The sequence below is a fragment of the Triticum dicoccoides genome, chromosome 2B, assembly GCF_002162155.2.
Source record: "Triticum dicoccoides isolate Atlit2015 ecotype Zavitan chromosome 2B, WEW_v2.0, whole genome shotgun sequence".
Taxonomy (NCBI): Eukaryota; Viridiplantae; Streptophyta; class Magnoliopsida; order Poales; family Poaceae; genus Triticum; species Triticum dicoccoides.
Genome location: NC_041383.1, coordinates 432,293,794 through 432,304,730, shown reverse-complemented (window position 1 = coordinate 432,304,730; position 10,937 = coordinate 432,293,794). Strand labels below are relative to the sequence as shown.

The window sequence follows — 10,937 nt, the reverse complement described above, 5'->3', positions numbered from 1 at the left end:
GTACTCCGGTAAAATGCCGATTTCACCCGGAACACTTCTGATGTCCAAACATAGGCTTCCAATATATCAATATTTATGTCTCGACCATTTCGAGACTCCTCGTCATGTCCGTGATCACATCCGGGACTCCGAACAAACTTCGGTACATCAAAACTTATAAACTCATAATAAAACTGTCATCGTAACGTTAAGCGTGCGGACCCTACGGGTTCGAGAACTATGTAGACATGACCTAGAACTATTCTCGGTCAATAACCAATAGCGGAAGCTGGATGCCCATATTGGCTCCTACATATTCTACGAAGATCTTTATCGGTCAAACCGCATAACAACATACGTTGTTCCCTTTGTCATTGGTATGTTACTTGCCCAAGATTCGATCGTCGGTATCCAATACCTAGTTCAATCTCGTTACCGGCAAGTCTCTTTACTCGTTACGTAATGCATCATTCCGTAACTAACTCATTAGCTACATTGCTTGCAAGGCTTATAGTGATGTGCATTACCGAGAGGGCCCAGAGATACCTCTCCGACAATCGGAGTGACAAAACCTAATCTCGAAATACGCCAACCCAACATGTACCTTCGGAGACACCTGTAGTACTCCTTTATAATCACCCAGTTATGTTGTGACGTTTGGTAGCACCCAAAGTGTTCCTCCGGTAAACGGGAGTTGCATAATCTCATAGTTACAGGAACATGTATAAGTCATGAAGAAAGCAATAGCAATATACTAAACGATCAAGTGCTAGGCTAACGGAATGGGTCATGTCAATCACATCATTCTCCTAATGATGTGATCCCGTTAATCAAATGACAACACATGTCTATGGTTAGGAAACATAACCATCTTTGATTAATGAGCTAGTCAAGTAGAGGCATACTAGTGACGTTATGTTTGTCTATGTATTCACACATGTATCATGTTTCCGGTTAATACAATTCTAGCATGAATAATAAACATTTATCATGATATAAGGAAATAAATAATAACTTTATTATTGCCTCTAGGGCATATTTCCTTCAGGCGGCTCTTCGCGCGCAAAGCGCTTCTCGTGTTCTGGGGTCAAGCAGCCCCCCTATGGCTCCTTAATGCGGGCTCTTTTCTGGAACATCCGCGGCTTCGGCCATGATGGTCGTCGCCGCCAGTTAGTGGAGTACATGCGGGATGAGCACATCGACATTGTTGCTGTACAAGAGACCATGCGTTGCGATTTCTCGCTTCCTGAGCTTGACCGGTTGAGATCTCACCTCTTTGCGTGGCACTGGCTCCCTTCTAGTGGGAGCGCGGGCCACTCGGGTGGCATCCTTTTAGGTGTGAAGGATGCCACCTTCGAGGTGGGCAGCATGGATCGGGGGGAATTCTTCGTCAACATGGAATTATTCGAGAGATCTCTCAACTTTAAGTGGGAGATCATCATTGTCTACGGGCTTGCCGACCATAGTCGGTCGGCCGCCTTCCTTGAGGAGCTCCACCGGAAGATCTCGGCTGCCTCCCTCCCCGTGGTAGTGGGTGGCGATTTTAACCTGCTGCGCGTGGCGGAAGACAAGAGCAATGACAATGTCTGCTTTGCCCGGATGCAGTTGTTTAATGACTTCATTACTGACCTCGCCCTCCGGGAGATTGATAGGATTGGTGCCCGGTTCACCTGGACCAATCGACAAGCCTCCCTGATCCAGTCTGTCTTGGACAGGGTCTTAGTATCCCCGGATTGGGACCTCCGTTGTTCCCTAGCCTCTCTCCGCGCCATCACTCAGATTGGGTCGGATCATGTCCCCCTTCTTCTCTCCTCTGCGGACGAGCGGTCGCCGATCCCCCCTCGTTTCCGCTTTGAGACCTTCTGGCTCTCCCAGTCTGGATTTACCGACGCCGTCTGCGCACGGTGGATCGAGGCTCGGGCCCACCCTCACCCTCAGCCCCCCTCGGCTATTAACGCGTGGCACTTTTGTGCGAAACGTGGCAGGCAGTTTATGAAGGGGTGGGGGGCCAATCTGGGCCGCGACGCCAGGGAGCGTAAGAAGGCGCTGCTTACCGCGGTTCAGGCCCTTGACCTTCGGGCTGACGCGGTGGGTCTCTCTCCGGACGAGTGGTTGTCCCACTATGACCTCGAAGACCAACTCTCCGTGATCTACACCGATGAGGAGGCTTATTGGCGCCTTCGGGGCGCGCAGAAATGGGTCCTGAAGGGTGACGCGAATACTGCATACTTCCAGGCTATCGCCAATGGCCGCCGTAGACGCAACACCATCCCCCTTCTCTGGGATGGGGAGACCCTCCTCCAGGACCCCCGCGACATCCGGACCCATGTCGACGGCTTCTATAGGTCCCTCTTCTCTGCCGCTCCTCGGAGCGACATCTCCCTCGCCCCTGATTGTTGGGCTGGCATCCAGCTAGTGTCCGACGCGGAGAACGCAGCCTTGACGGCCCCCTTCTCTGAGCAGGAGGTCTGGGAGGCCATCAAGGGTATGAATGCATCTTCTGCGCCGGGCCCGGATGGACTCCCGGTCATTTTCTTCCAGACCTTCTGGAACGTGATTAAAACCGAGGTCATGGCCATCTTCGATGAATTCTTTGTTGGTTCTATCGACCTAGGTCGCCTCAACTACGGGATCATCTCTCTCATCCCCAAGGTCCCTGGGGCGTCTGACATCCGCCAGTTCCGCCCGATCACGGTCATTAACGTGATCTTCCGGATCCTGTCCAAGGGGTACACCAATAGGGTGACCCTACTTGCGGATCGGATAACCCACCCTAACCAGTCGGCCTTCATTAAGGGACGGTACATCCTGGATGGTGTCCTGGTACTTCATGAGGTTCTTCATGAGGTCCGGGTTAAACGCCTGAAGGCGGTTTTTCTGAAGATCGATTTCCATAAAGCCTACGACACTGTTAGCTGGACCTTCCTTAGGGAAGTCCTTCTTCGGAAGGGCTTCGATGACCGATGGATCACTAGAGTCATGCAAATGGTCTCTTGCGGTCGCACGGCGGTCAACATCAAGGGCGAGATCGGTCCTTTCTTCCCTACCCTTTGTGGGGTGCGCCAAGGCGACCCCTTCTCCCCGTTCCTCTTCAATATGGTAGTGGACGCTCTTGCCTCCATTCTTGATAAGGCAAAAGCCGCTGGCCACATTCGTGGGATTACCCCCCACCTTTCTGGGGGCTCAGGGATCCCCATCCTCCAGTATGCTGATGACACGATCATCATGGTCGAAGGCTCGGAGGTGGACATCGCCAACCTTAAGTTCCTCCTTCTCTGCTTCCAACGGATGTCGGGCCTCAAGATCAACTTCGACAAGAGTGATGTTATGGTGATGGAATATTCCCCTTCTGAGTCTGTGGCCATTGCCAACAGACTTAACTGTCGCCTGGGTTCTTTCCCCACTTCCTACCTAGGGACGCCCATTAGCGACTCGCGTCTCTCTGTCGCGGACCTGCGGCCCTCTGTGACTAAGCTCCAGTCCCGGTGCGAGCCCTGGCAGGGGAGGTGGCTCTCTAAGGCGGCCCGGACTATTCTCATCAACTCATCCCTCTCCAGCCTCCTCTTATTTCTTATGAGTTTCTACAGCCTCCATGAGTCTCTCCATAAGGAGATCGCCAAAATTCAGTCCCGATTCTACTGGGCTGGTGAGCATGGCAAGTAGAAGTATCACATGGTCAGTTGGCCTGACATTTGCAAGCCCAGGGAGCAAGGTGGCCTGGGCATCATGTGCTCTAAAAGGATGAATATTGCCCTTCTCTCCCGTTGGCTGTTGCGCATTGCGCAGGGTCAAGGTGGCCTCTGGCTCGACATTATCCGGAATAAATACCTGCGGGGTCAACCCCTTGCCTTCTGCCAGAAATCGGGCGGTTCTCAGTTCTGGCAGTCTCTTGTCCAGCTTCTCCCGGTGATCCGCATTGGTACCTCCATCTCGGTGGGGTCCGGCCTCTCGACGCTCTTCTGGTTTGATCGCTGGGCCGGCGACTCTCCCTTTGCGGCCCGCTTCCCCGCCCTCTTCTCTATCTCCGTCGACCCCATGATTTCTGTCGATAGGGCCCTTCTTGACTTAGGGCACCTTGCTTTCCGTCGGCCCTTTGGGCCGGCGGAATCCGCCGCCTGGCGTGAGTTGCTCAATTGCATTGCTCTGCACGAGCCGTTGGTGGATGGGAGTCAGGACCTTGTGCGCTGGCGCCTGGAGCCTTCGGGCCAGTTCTCAACCAAGTCACTGTACATGGCCATTGCCCCCTCCTCCGCCCCCCTCCCCCTATCGATGGTGTGGTCCGTCCGCGTCCCCCTGAAGATTCACATCTTCATGTGGCAGTGGATTCGCGGTCGGATCCCGTCTGGTGTGGAGGTCTGCAAGCGCAATGGCCCGGGCACTAGTATCTGCGCGCTCTGTGGTGTCCCTGAAGACTCGAACCACATTTTCTTCGCTTGCGTCTCCGCCCAGTTCCTCTGGAGCTGCTTTCGCGAGGTTGTCGGTGGAAGTTGGTGCCGCACCAATTTCCCGGACTTATTTGCTGAACTCCAGATGTCCCCCGCGTCCTCTCGCCACATTAGGTGGCTTGAGGTTGGGGTTCTTGCCTGGACTCTTTGGACCGTTCGCAATAAGCTTGTGATCCAGCGTACCCCCCTTCGTCGCGCTACTGACGCTCTCTACAAACTCTCGGGTTTCTTGCAGCTTTGGCGGCCGCTTAGCCGCCCCCCGGACCGTGACGCCATCTCAGCCTTCATCGCCGACCTCCGCTCGATGGCCGTCCGCCTGTCGCCGCCGCCCCCGCCGGATCCAGACTAGACTCCTTGCGCCTGGAGTGTGGTGTCTTCTTTCTTTCTTTTGGGCTTGTTGAGCTGTGCCCTCAGCAGAACCTGTTTTCTGTATTGTGAGACTCGGGTGGTGTGTGTGTGTAAACTTGATTCGGCTGTATGTTTTGTGGCGGTTTGCTTTATTTATAAAGCGGGTCGAAAGCCTTTTTCGGTAATTTACCTTCTGTTTGGTCTAAAGGAGGGCATTGATGTAACATGTGGTGGCTAAGGAGACAGCAGACTCACCAGAATCAAGGTCCCCCAAGTAATAGAAGCTCTTTAGCTATACGTACATGTTTAAATTTCCAGAGAGCAAAAACTTTCAGCTCGGGAGGAATAAAACTAGCTGGGTTAACATGAAAGAAACCAATAGTTGGTTCAGTTGAAGTGAACGTGGATGCATCGTTCCATGCTGAGGAGAATAGAGGCGCCACTGGAGCAATTGTAAGAGATGATCATAGAGTATTTCTGGAGCGTCATGTTCCCCGATACCTTACATTAGTGATGCATACTCGGCTAAAGTATTGGCGATGTACCAAGGACTGCTACTTGCAAATTACATGGGCTATCACTCGATTCAGATTGAGTCAGACTCGACAAAGGTCACCAATGCATGTGCAGGACATGATAGGATATGGAGCGAAACATACGAGGCATCCCACTCGTTAGCAAAATTTGCTTATGATAGAAATCCTTCTTGTAAGTGGGTCAATGAACCCCCAAATTTTCTGGCGAATGCCATTGCAAACGATGCAACTATTACCAATTCAATAAAGCAGCCATGATGGCATTCCTTAAAAACAAGAAGGCCACCCTGGGATGAAGCAGACCGCATATCCGCTACCACCCACAAAGCAAAAATTGCACTAATCTTCATTACTTTAATAATCATGTTAGTTTAACTTTTTGCTTCGCACACATGTCGACTCTGTCCGCTTGCATCCCTAGATCACCATGACACAAGACTGTGAGCTGAGGCTGCTTAATTTTTCTGAGATTAATTAATTTCAACACCTTGTTTCTTTCTCTATGATCAACCTCTCTTGTAAATAGATTCCTAACATGTCAGCTCAAAAGAAAAACATTCCGAACAAGGGCTGAGCAAGAAAACAGAAGAAATTTAAAACCTTTACACTGAGCAACGCAACACTTGAAATACTAATTGGAGAATCTCAACTCTATGACTCTAATAGTGCCAGTTTCCAATGAAAAAAAAGGCGTAATAATAGTATACAGCAAGAACATCACCGCAGCTTCAACAGCACGGATACCTCATCAGTTAATCAGCTGGTCTGGCCAGGAAAGCATGCAGACCAGATAAACAACAGCAGTCTAATAATCTTACAGCAACATGCCATTACAAGAGACACCGCATTGTTGTACCTGTACCACTGCTTTCCAAGATATGCCAAACTTGTAGATGAGCAAAAACCTACCACATCTCCCTGCTTTTCTACATTGTACTCCAGGGACTTGCCCTACGCTCTGGATTCCAAGGCAAGGGTAATCTTCTTCCTAGGACCCTGAAAGAACATGCACCTTAAGCTTGACCTTTGCGACTCGAGGCAAAGTAATACGCATGCACAAATAAGAATGCAGACTTACAAAACAGTTACTTTACATTCAATTTGGCATTAACGTACGCGCCATATCCCCGGACAAAAAATATAAGTGCAGGCAGTAGTTCTGTAAAGCAGGTTCAGTCCAGTTCCTCAGCAAAATGATGCATTCTAACTACGTACTTATGTGTCCTTGTTTAACAGTTCAGTCTACAGTTTATGCAAAATATAGCCAAACCATACTGAAATTACTCTTTAGATGAAGGATGTGAGAAGCCAAGAAATGCCTATTTTTGCAAAATTAAAGGTCCGGCATGATGTGATGCTCTTACCATCGGGATGCCCAACGCCTTGAGATCACTTTCAGTCATGTGACGTAGGGCCGCCATGTCAACCTGCAAAACAACAATTGTCAACTAAACAGACGAAAAAACAATTTAATGATTTAGGTAAATAGTCAAACCTCCTCCGCCTGGAAGGTAATAGAATACTTCTCAAGTCCTAGTGATTTCAGAAAACTGTCGAGTGGACTTTCAGCCTACAAGCATTCCCAAAAGAAAAGATGTTAGATCAGAAAGCAAAACACGCCAGAAAGTATATTTTAAAAAATGGTATATCACACATTCCCCAAAATAAGCAAGCTTACTAACGAGCTACATCATGTACATTTAAAGTTTTATATAACGCGTTCCATATTGAACTCTCTAGTCTTAACCTACATACAACACCAGAATTGAAGCAAACTAGAGACGTGGTAATATTTAATTCTGCACATTCCCAAGCCAAAGATGAGTAATTTCAATATATGTCACCAAGGGACAACTAGAGGAGATAAACCTGTTCTGAAATGTACCTACATTCAGCAACCCATTGTTGGTTAACTAGGGCAGAGGTTTTGAACAGAACGATTCAACAGACCCTCATCACGAGTTCTTCATACTGAAATGTGATAATAGAGCTAATGTGACTGTTGCTTTCTTGGAAGTATAACAAAGTGTAAAGCACCATTATCCCTTCATTAAAAGCTTGTATTATGGAAACCAGACTATATATACACACAATTCAGGCACACATTCGCCTATAGCAAATCCTGCTACCAGGAGGTAACAAACTTCCATGGGGTCCAGCTATAGAAGTACCTATGCTTACATGACAGTGGCTAATGGGATTTCTCAAAATTCTATCAAGGTCGGCATAAGTGATCCAAGGGAAATGCTGAATATGCACAACATGTTATCCTAGTAATCTTTGTAGGAAGAAAGCTGTTCTTTGGAAATGAAATGCTAAGGAGAGAGTTTAAAATAAAACACACACATAAACTCAATAAATAAAGGCTCAAACCTATGTATGTAGACAAATGTATCACCAGGATCAAGTGTTAATGATACTCTGTACGGAATAGAAAAACATAGCAAGCTAAGCAAAAATAGTGTCACAACATTATCCAAAAGAGTTACTAAAAATTTCATGCTGGGCATCATTTAGAAAGATCAGTTCCAGCCATTGATCTTTCAAGCTATTCATCAACCACCAAATAAAGCCTAGCGTCAAATGACAAATTCTGGCACATGCGGAAAGCAAGAAACTGGGAAACTGTGTATCACCAACAGAATTCATACCTTTGGCTGAGAAGTCTTCTTGGATGTTGATGGTTTTGATACTTTCTTACTTAGGCGTACAGGCCTTTCATCAACATTTTCACGCCTTGTGACTTTCACAACCTCTGACACCGGTTTCCTCTTTTGAGGGTCAACATTTGATGGTTGTGCATGCATTGTTCCAGATAACATCTCACGTAGATCACGTACCCTGGAACCCTTTTGGCCAGCAAACCCTTGCTGAGAGCTTTTCTTCTGAAGCTTGAATCGCAAATCCCGTGGATCAACTGATCCTTAAGTGCAGACAGATAGTGTTAAATGGGGCCAAAATAAAAGGTAGCTTGCCTTACTTCATTTAAGATACATCAACAAATAGATTACTTGAAGCTGATTCATCATCCCGGTAAAGATCATGCTTCCATTTATCATCAGTTTGTCGTTGCCTACAGATAGTATACGTCAAGAAATCAATACGCGTGAAATTAGCTAGTCTAGTGAAGTGGGGAAACATGAACAGTACAATGCTCGCAAGAACTATAATATCCCTTAATAACTTATTAAACCATGTGTGCTAGCAAAGAGCAATTGGTCTTTCTTTTACAAGCAAGCTTAAATACATCAAGGCTCGTGTCAGCAAGCTTTACAAAGTATGAGTTTATACATGAGGATAGAAGTGAACCAACATGTTATCCACCCTCGATACTTTCAGACTAAAAAAGCAGGACTGTTTTGTTTAGAAATAACAAACTATATATTAAAAAATCATTAGCAATGCATTGGTGATTGATTCTGCAACAGTTCATACCTCAGTTATGTAAGTTACTGCTAGATTGAGTAAAACACTGTGTCCAAGGTTACATCCATAGCTTCTAGCTCACATAAGCGTTATCAGCTAGTATTATCCAAGCTCATTCCATAGTCCATACCATGATACTCAACATATGAAATCACAAATCCTCAGGTAAAACAGTAAAGCAAGCGCTTGACAAAAAAAAAGGATTATCCAGAAACCTACGCTGCAATTCCCATGTTATGCTGCATAATGGCATAGCGTCCAACAGACCAATTCATGATATTTGCCATGCTGAATCATTGAATCTGACACCACAATTTCCATCGCTCAGACAAACAGCACACATCACGCGGCTCAAAGCTCGTCCTTACTCTACAGAACCTCAATTTTAACATGAACGAAGGCATGGAATCTAGGGGCGCCGCCCTCAGCCCGAGCAACCTAAAACAAGGCCCTAATTTCCACCATCCCTAAGCACATAGGAGCGCACAGAGCGAGAAGCCCCAGGCTAAGGTTACAGAGGGAGCCGTGTCAACGATATGGAAGATGCAGGTGGGAGCGGAGCTTAAGCTGACCTCTTGGACAGCGCGTTACGAGCCCGGCCGGCGGCGTCCGCGCCGCCGCGGTCGGAGGGGAGGTCGGCGTCAAGGCGGTCATGGATGGAGCGCTTGCGGCCGGTGGAGATCTGGTCCGCATACATCTCTGTCCCTGTTCCTACGTACGAGGGGAGGGTGGTTGGTCTAGGGTTTCGACTTTCGAGCCGACACGAGATGAGGGAGGGAAGAGAGGAGGAAGGACGGTGACGAGGCGGAGGAGATGAGCGAACGGAGGAAAATGGCAGGTGGGGCTGGGATGCGGGCCCCAGCTGTCTGTACACGATTTATTGGAGAACGAGGGCTTTTTGAGACTTGGGGATATAATACAAAGCTTGTACCACTAGTCCCCTCAAAAAAAAAAAGATTCTACCACTAGCAAAATGTACCGTCACGAGGGATTGGATCGAGGAGCCTATGGATTATAGACGATGTATTCATCATTTTTAATTAGCAAAAGGCCCATACCTCACAACACGAGGGAAAAAATCATAATCTCTTATGGCGATGACCACATTTTGTTCACATCGCATGATTTTCAAATTTATTCACAAATGCAAGAAAATGTTTCTTTTTAAAAATTTATTCACAAATTGAAGCAATGTTCACATTTTCTAAAAAAATATTGTGGTTGTTAAAACTTGGTAATTCAAAGAATTATTCTGAATTTCAAGAAAGGTTTTTTTTAAACATACTATAATATTTTGATCCACCCTGCAGTTAATTCTTCAAAATTTATGCGAGTATATAGTCACAAAGAGTCAGAGCATTCTTGTTTAACTGCATACCTTCGATCATCCATCAACATTTTACAGAATTGGAAACATTTTTCAAAATCATGAACAATTTTTACTATTTACAAACATTTTTTTAGTTATGACCATTTTTTTATATTGCGAATGGTTTTTAAGCATTTTCTTTTGAATCGGCGAACAATTCTAGAATAGACAAACATATTTTTTGAAAGATTTTTTAAAAAATTCACAAACATTTTCTGAAACGCATGAACATTTTTCTGAATCAGCAAACATTTTATGAATCAATAAACTCTTTTGTAATTCACGAACTGTTTTTAAAATGTTAGGACATTTTTTAAATGCATGAACATTTTTTGAATTAGCAAACAGTTGGTTTGATTTGATTAAGAATTTTTAATACACTGACTTTTCCCAATCATGGAATTTTTTTATTTTACAAATATTTGTTTCAAAATTGCAAATATTTTTTTGAATATGGGAACATTAGAAAAATTTCAAGCATTTTTTAATTCACTAACATTTTACGTTTTCTTGAACATTTTATTTCAAAATTTTCAGTTTTTTCAAACTTCAAAAGTTTTTTGAAGTTCCAAATTATTTAAAGTAGAAAAAACTAGGGAAAAGGTTCCCTTCAGCTAGCCGATTTTGCAGCCATCATCCGCGGCCTGAGATGCACACCACACGTTGGGTCTTGTTACCGCTGATTCTTTTTCCTTTCTATCTTAATCACTAACGACTGAATGACATTCGTTTCTTTTTTCCTTCATTCGTCTTCTGCAACATGCGAAAATAATCTATAACATGACCTTTGTTGCAAAAATAAGATAAAATCGAGTGACATTTCCGCAACATATG

The 10,937-nt window shown here is 45.8% G+C and overlaps 1 protein-coding gene across 1 annotated transcript; it reads right to left on the bottom strand.

Moving 5' to 3' along the window:
- Positions 1-5,893: 5,893 nt before the first annotated feature.
- LOC119364070 (ankyrin repeat and SAM domain-containing protein 6-like) lies at positions 5,894-9,580 on the bottom strand. The gene is made up of 6 exons (XM_037629473.1): positions 9,307-9,580; positions 8,320-8,381; positions 7,960-8,231; positions 6,804-6,878; positions 6,673-6,735; positions 5,894-6,304 (listed from the first exon to the last, which is right to left on the bottom strand). The coding sequence occupies exons 1-6, from the start codon at positions 9,429-9,431 to the stop codon at positions 6,260-6,262; spliced, it is 642 nt and encodes a 213-aa protein (XP_037485370.1). The 5' UTR covers positions 9,432-9,580; the 3' UTR covers positions 5,894-6,259.
- Positions 9,581-10,937: the final 1,357 nt, after the last annotated feature.

Coding starts and splice junctions, on each gene's coding strand:
- LOC119364070 (XM_037629473.1), bottom strand. CDS start 9,431: ATGTATGCGGACCAGATCTCCACCGGCCGCAAGCGCTCCATCCATGAC. Junction 8,382..9,306: donor CGTAACGCGCTGTCCAAGAG/GTCAGCTTAAGC, acceptor TACTATCTGTAG/GCAACGACAAACTGATGATA. Junction 6,879..7,959: donor AGAAGACTTCTCAGCCAAAG/GTATGAATTCTG, acceptor GAATGCTTGTAG/GCTGAAAGTCCACTCGACAG.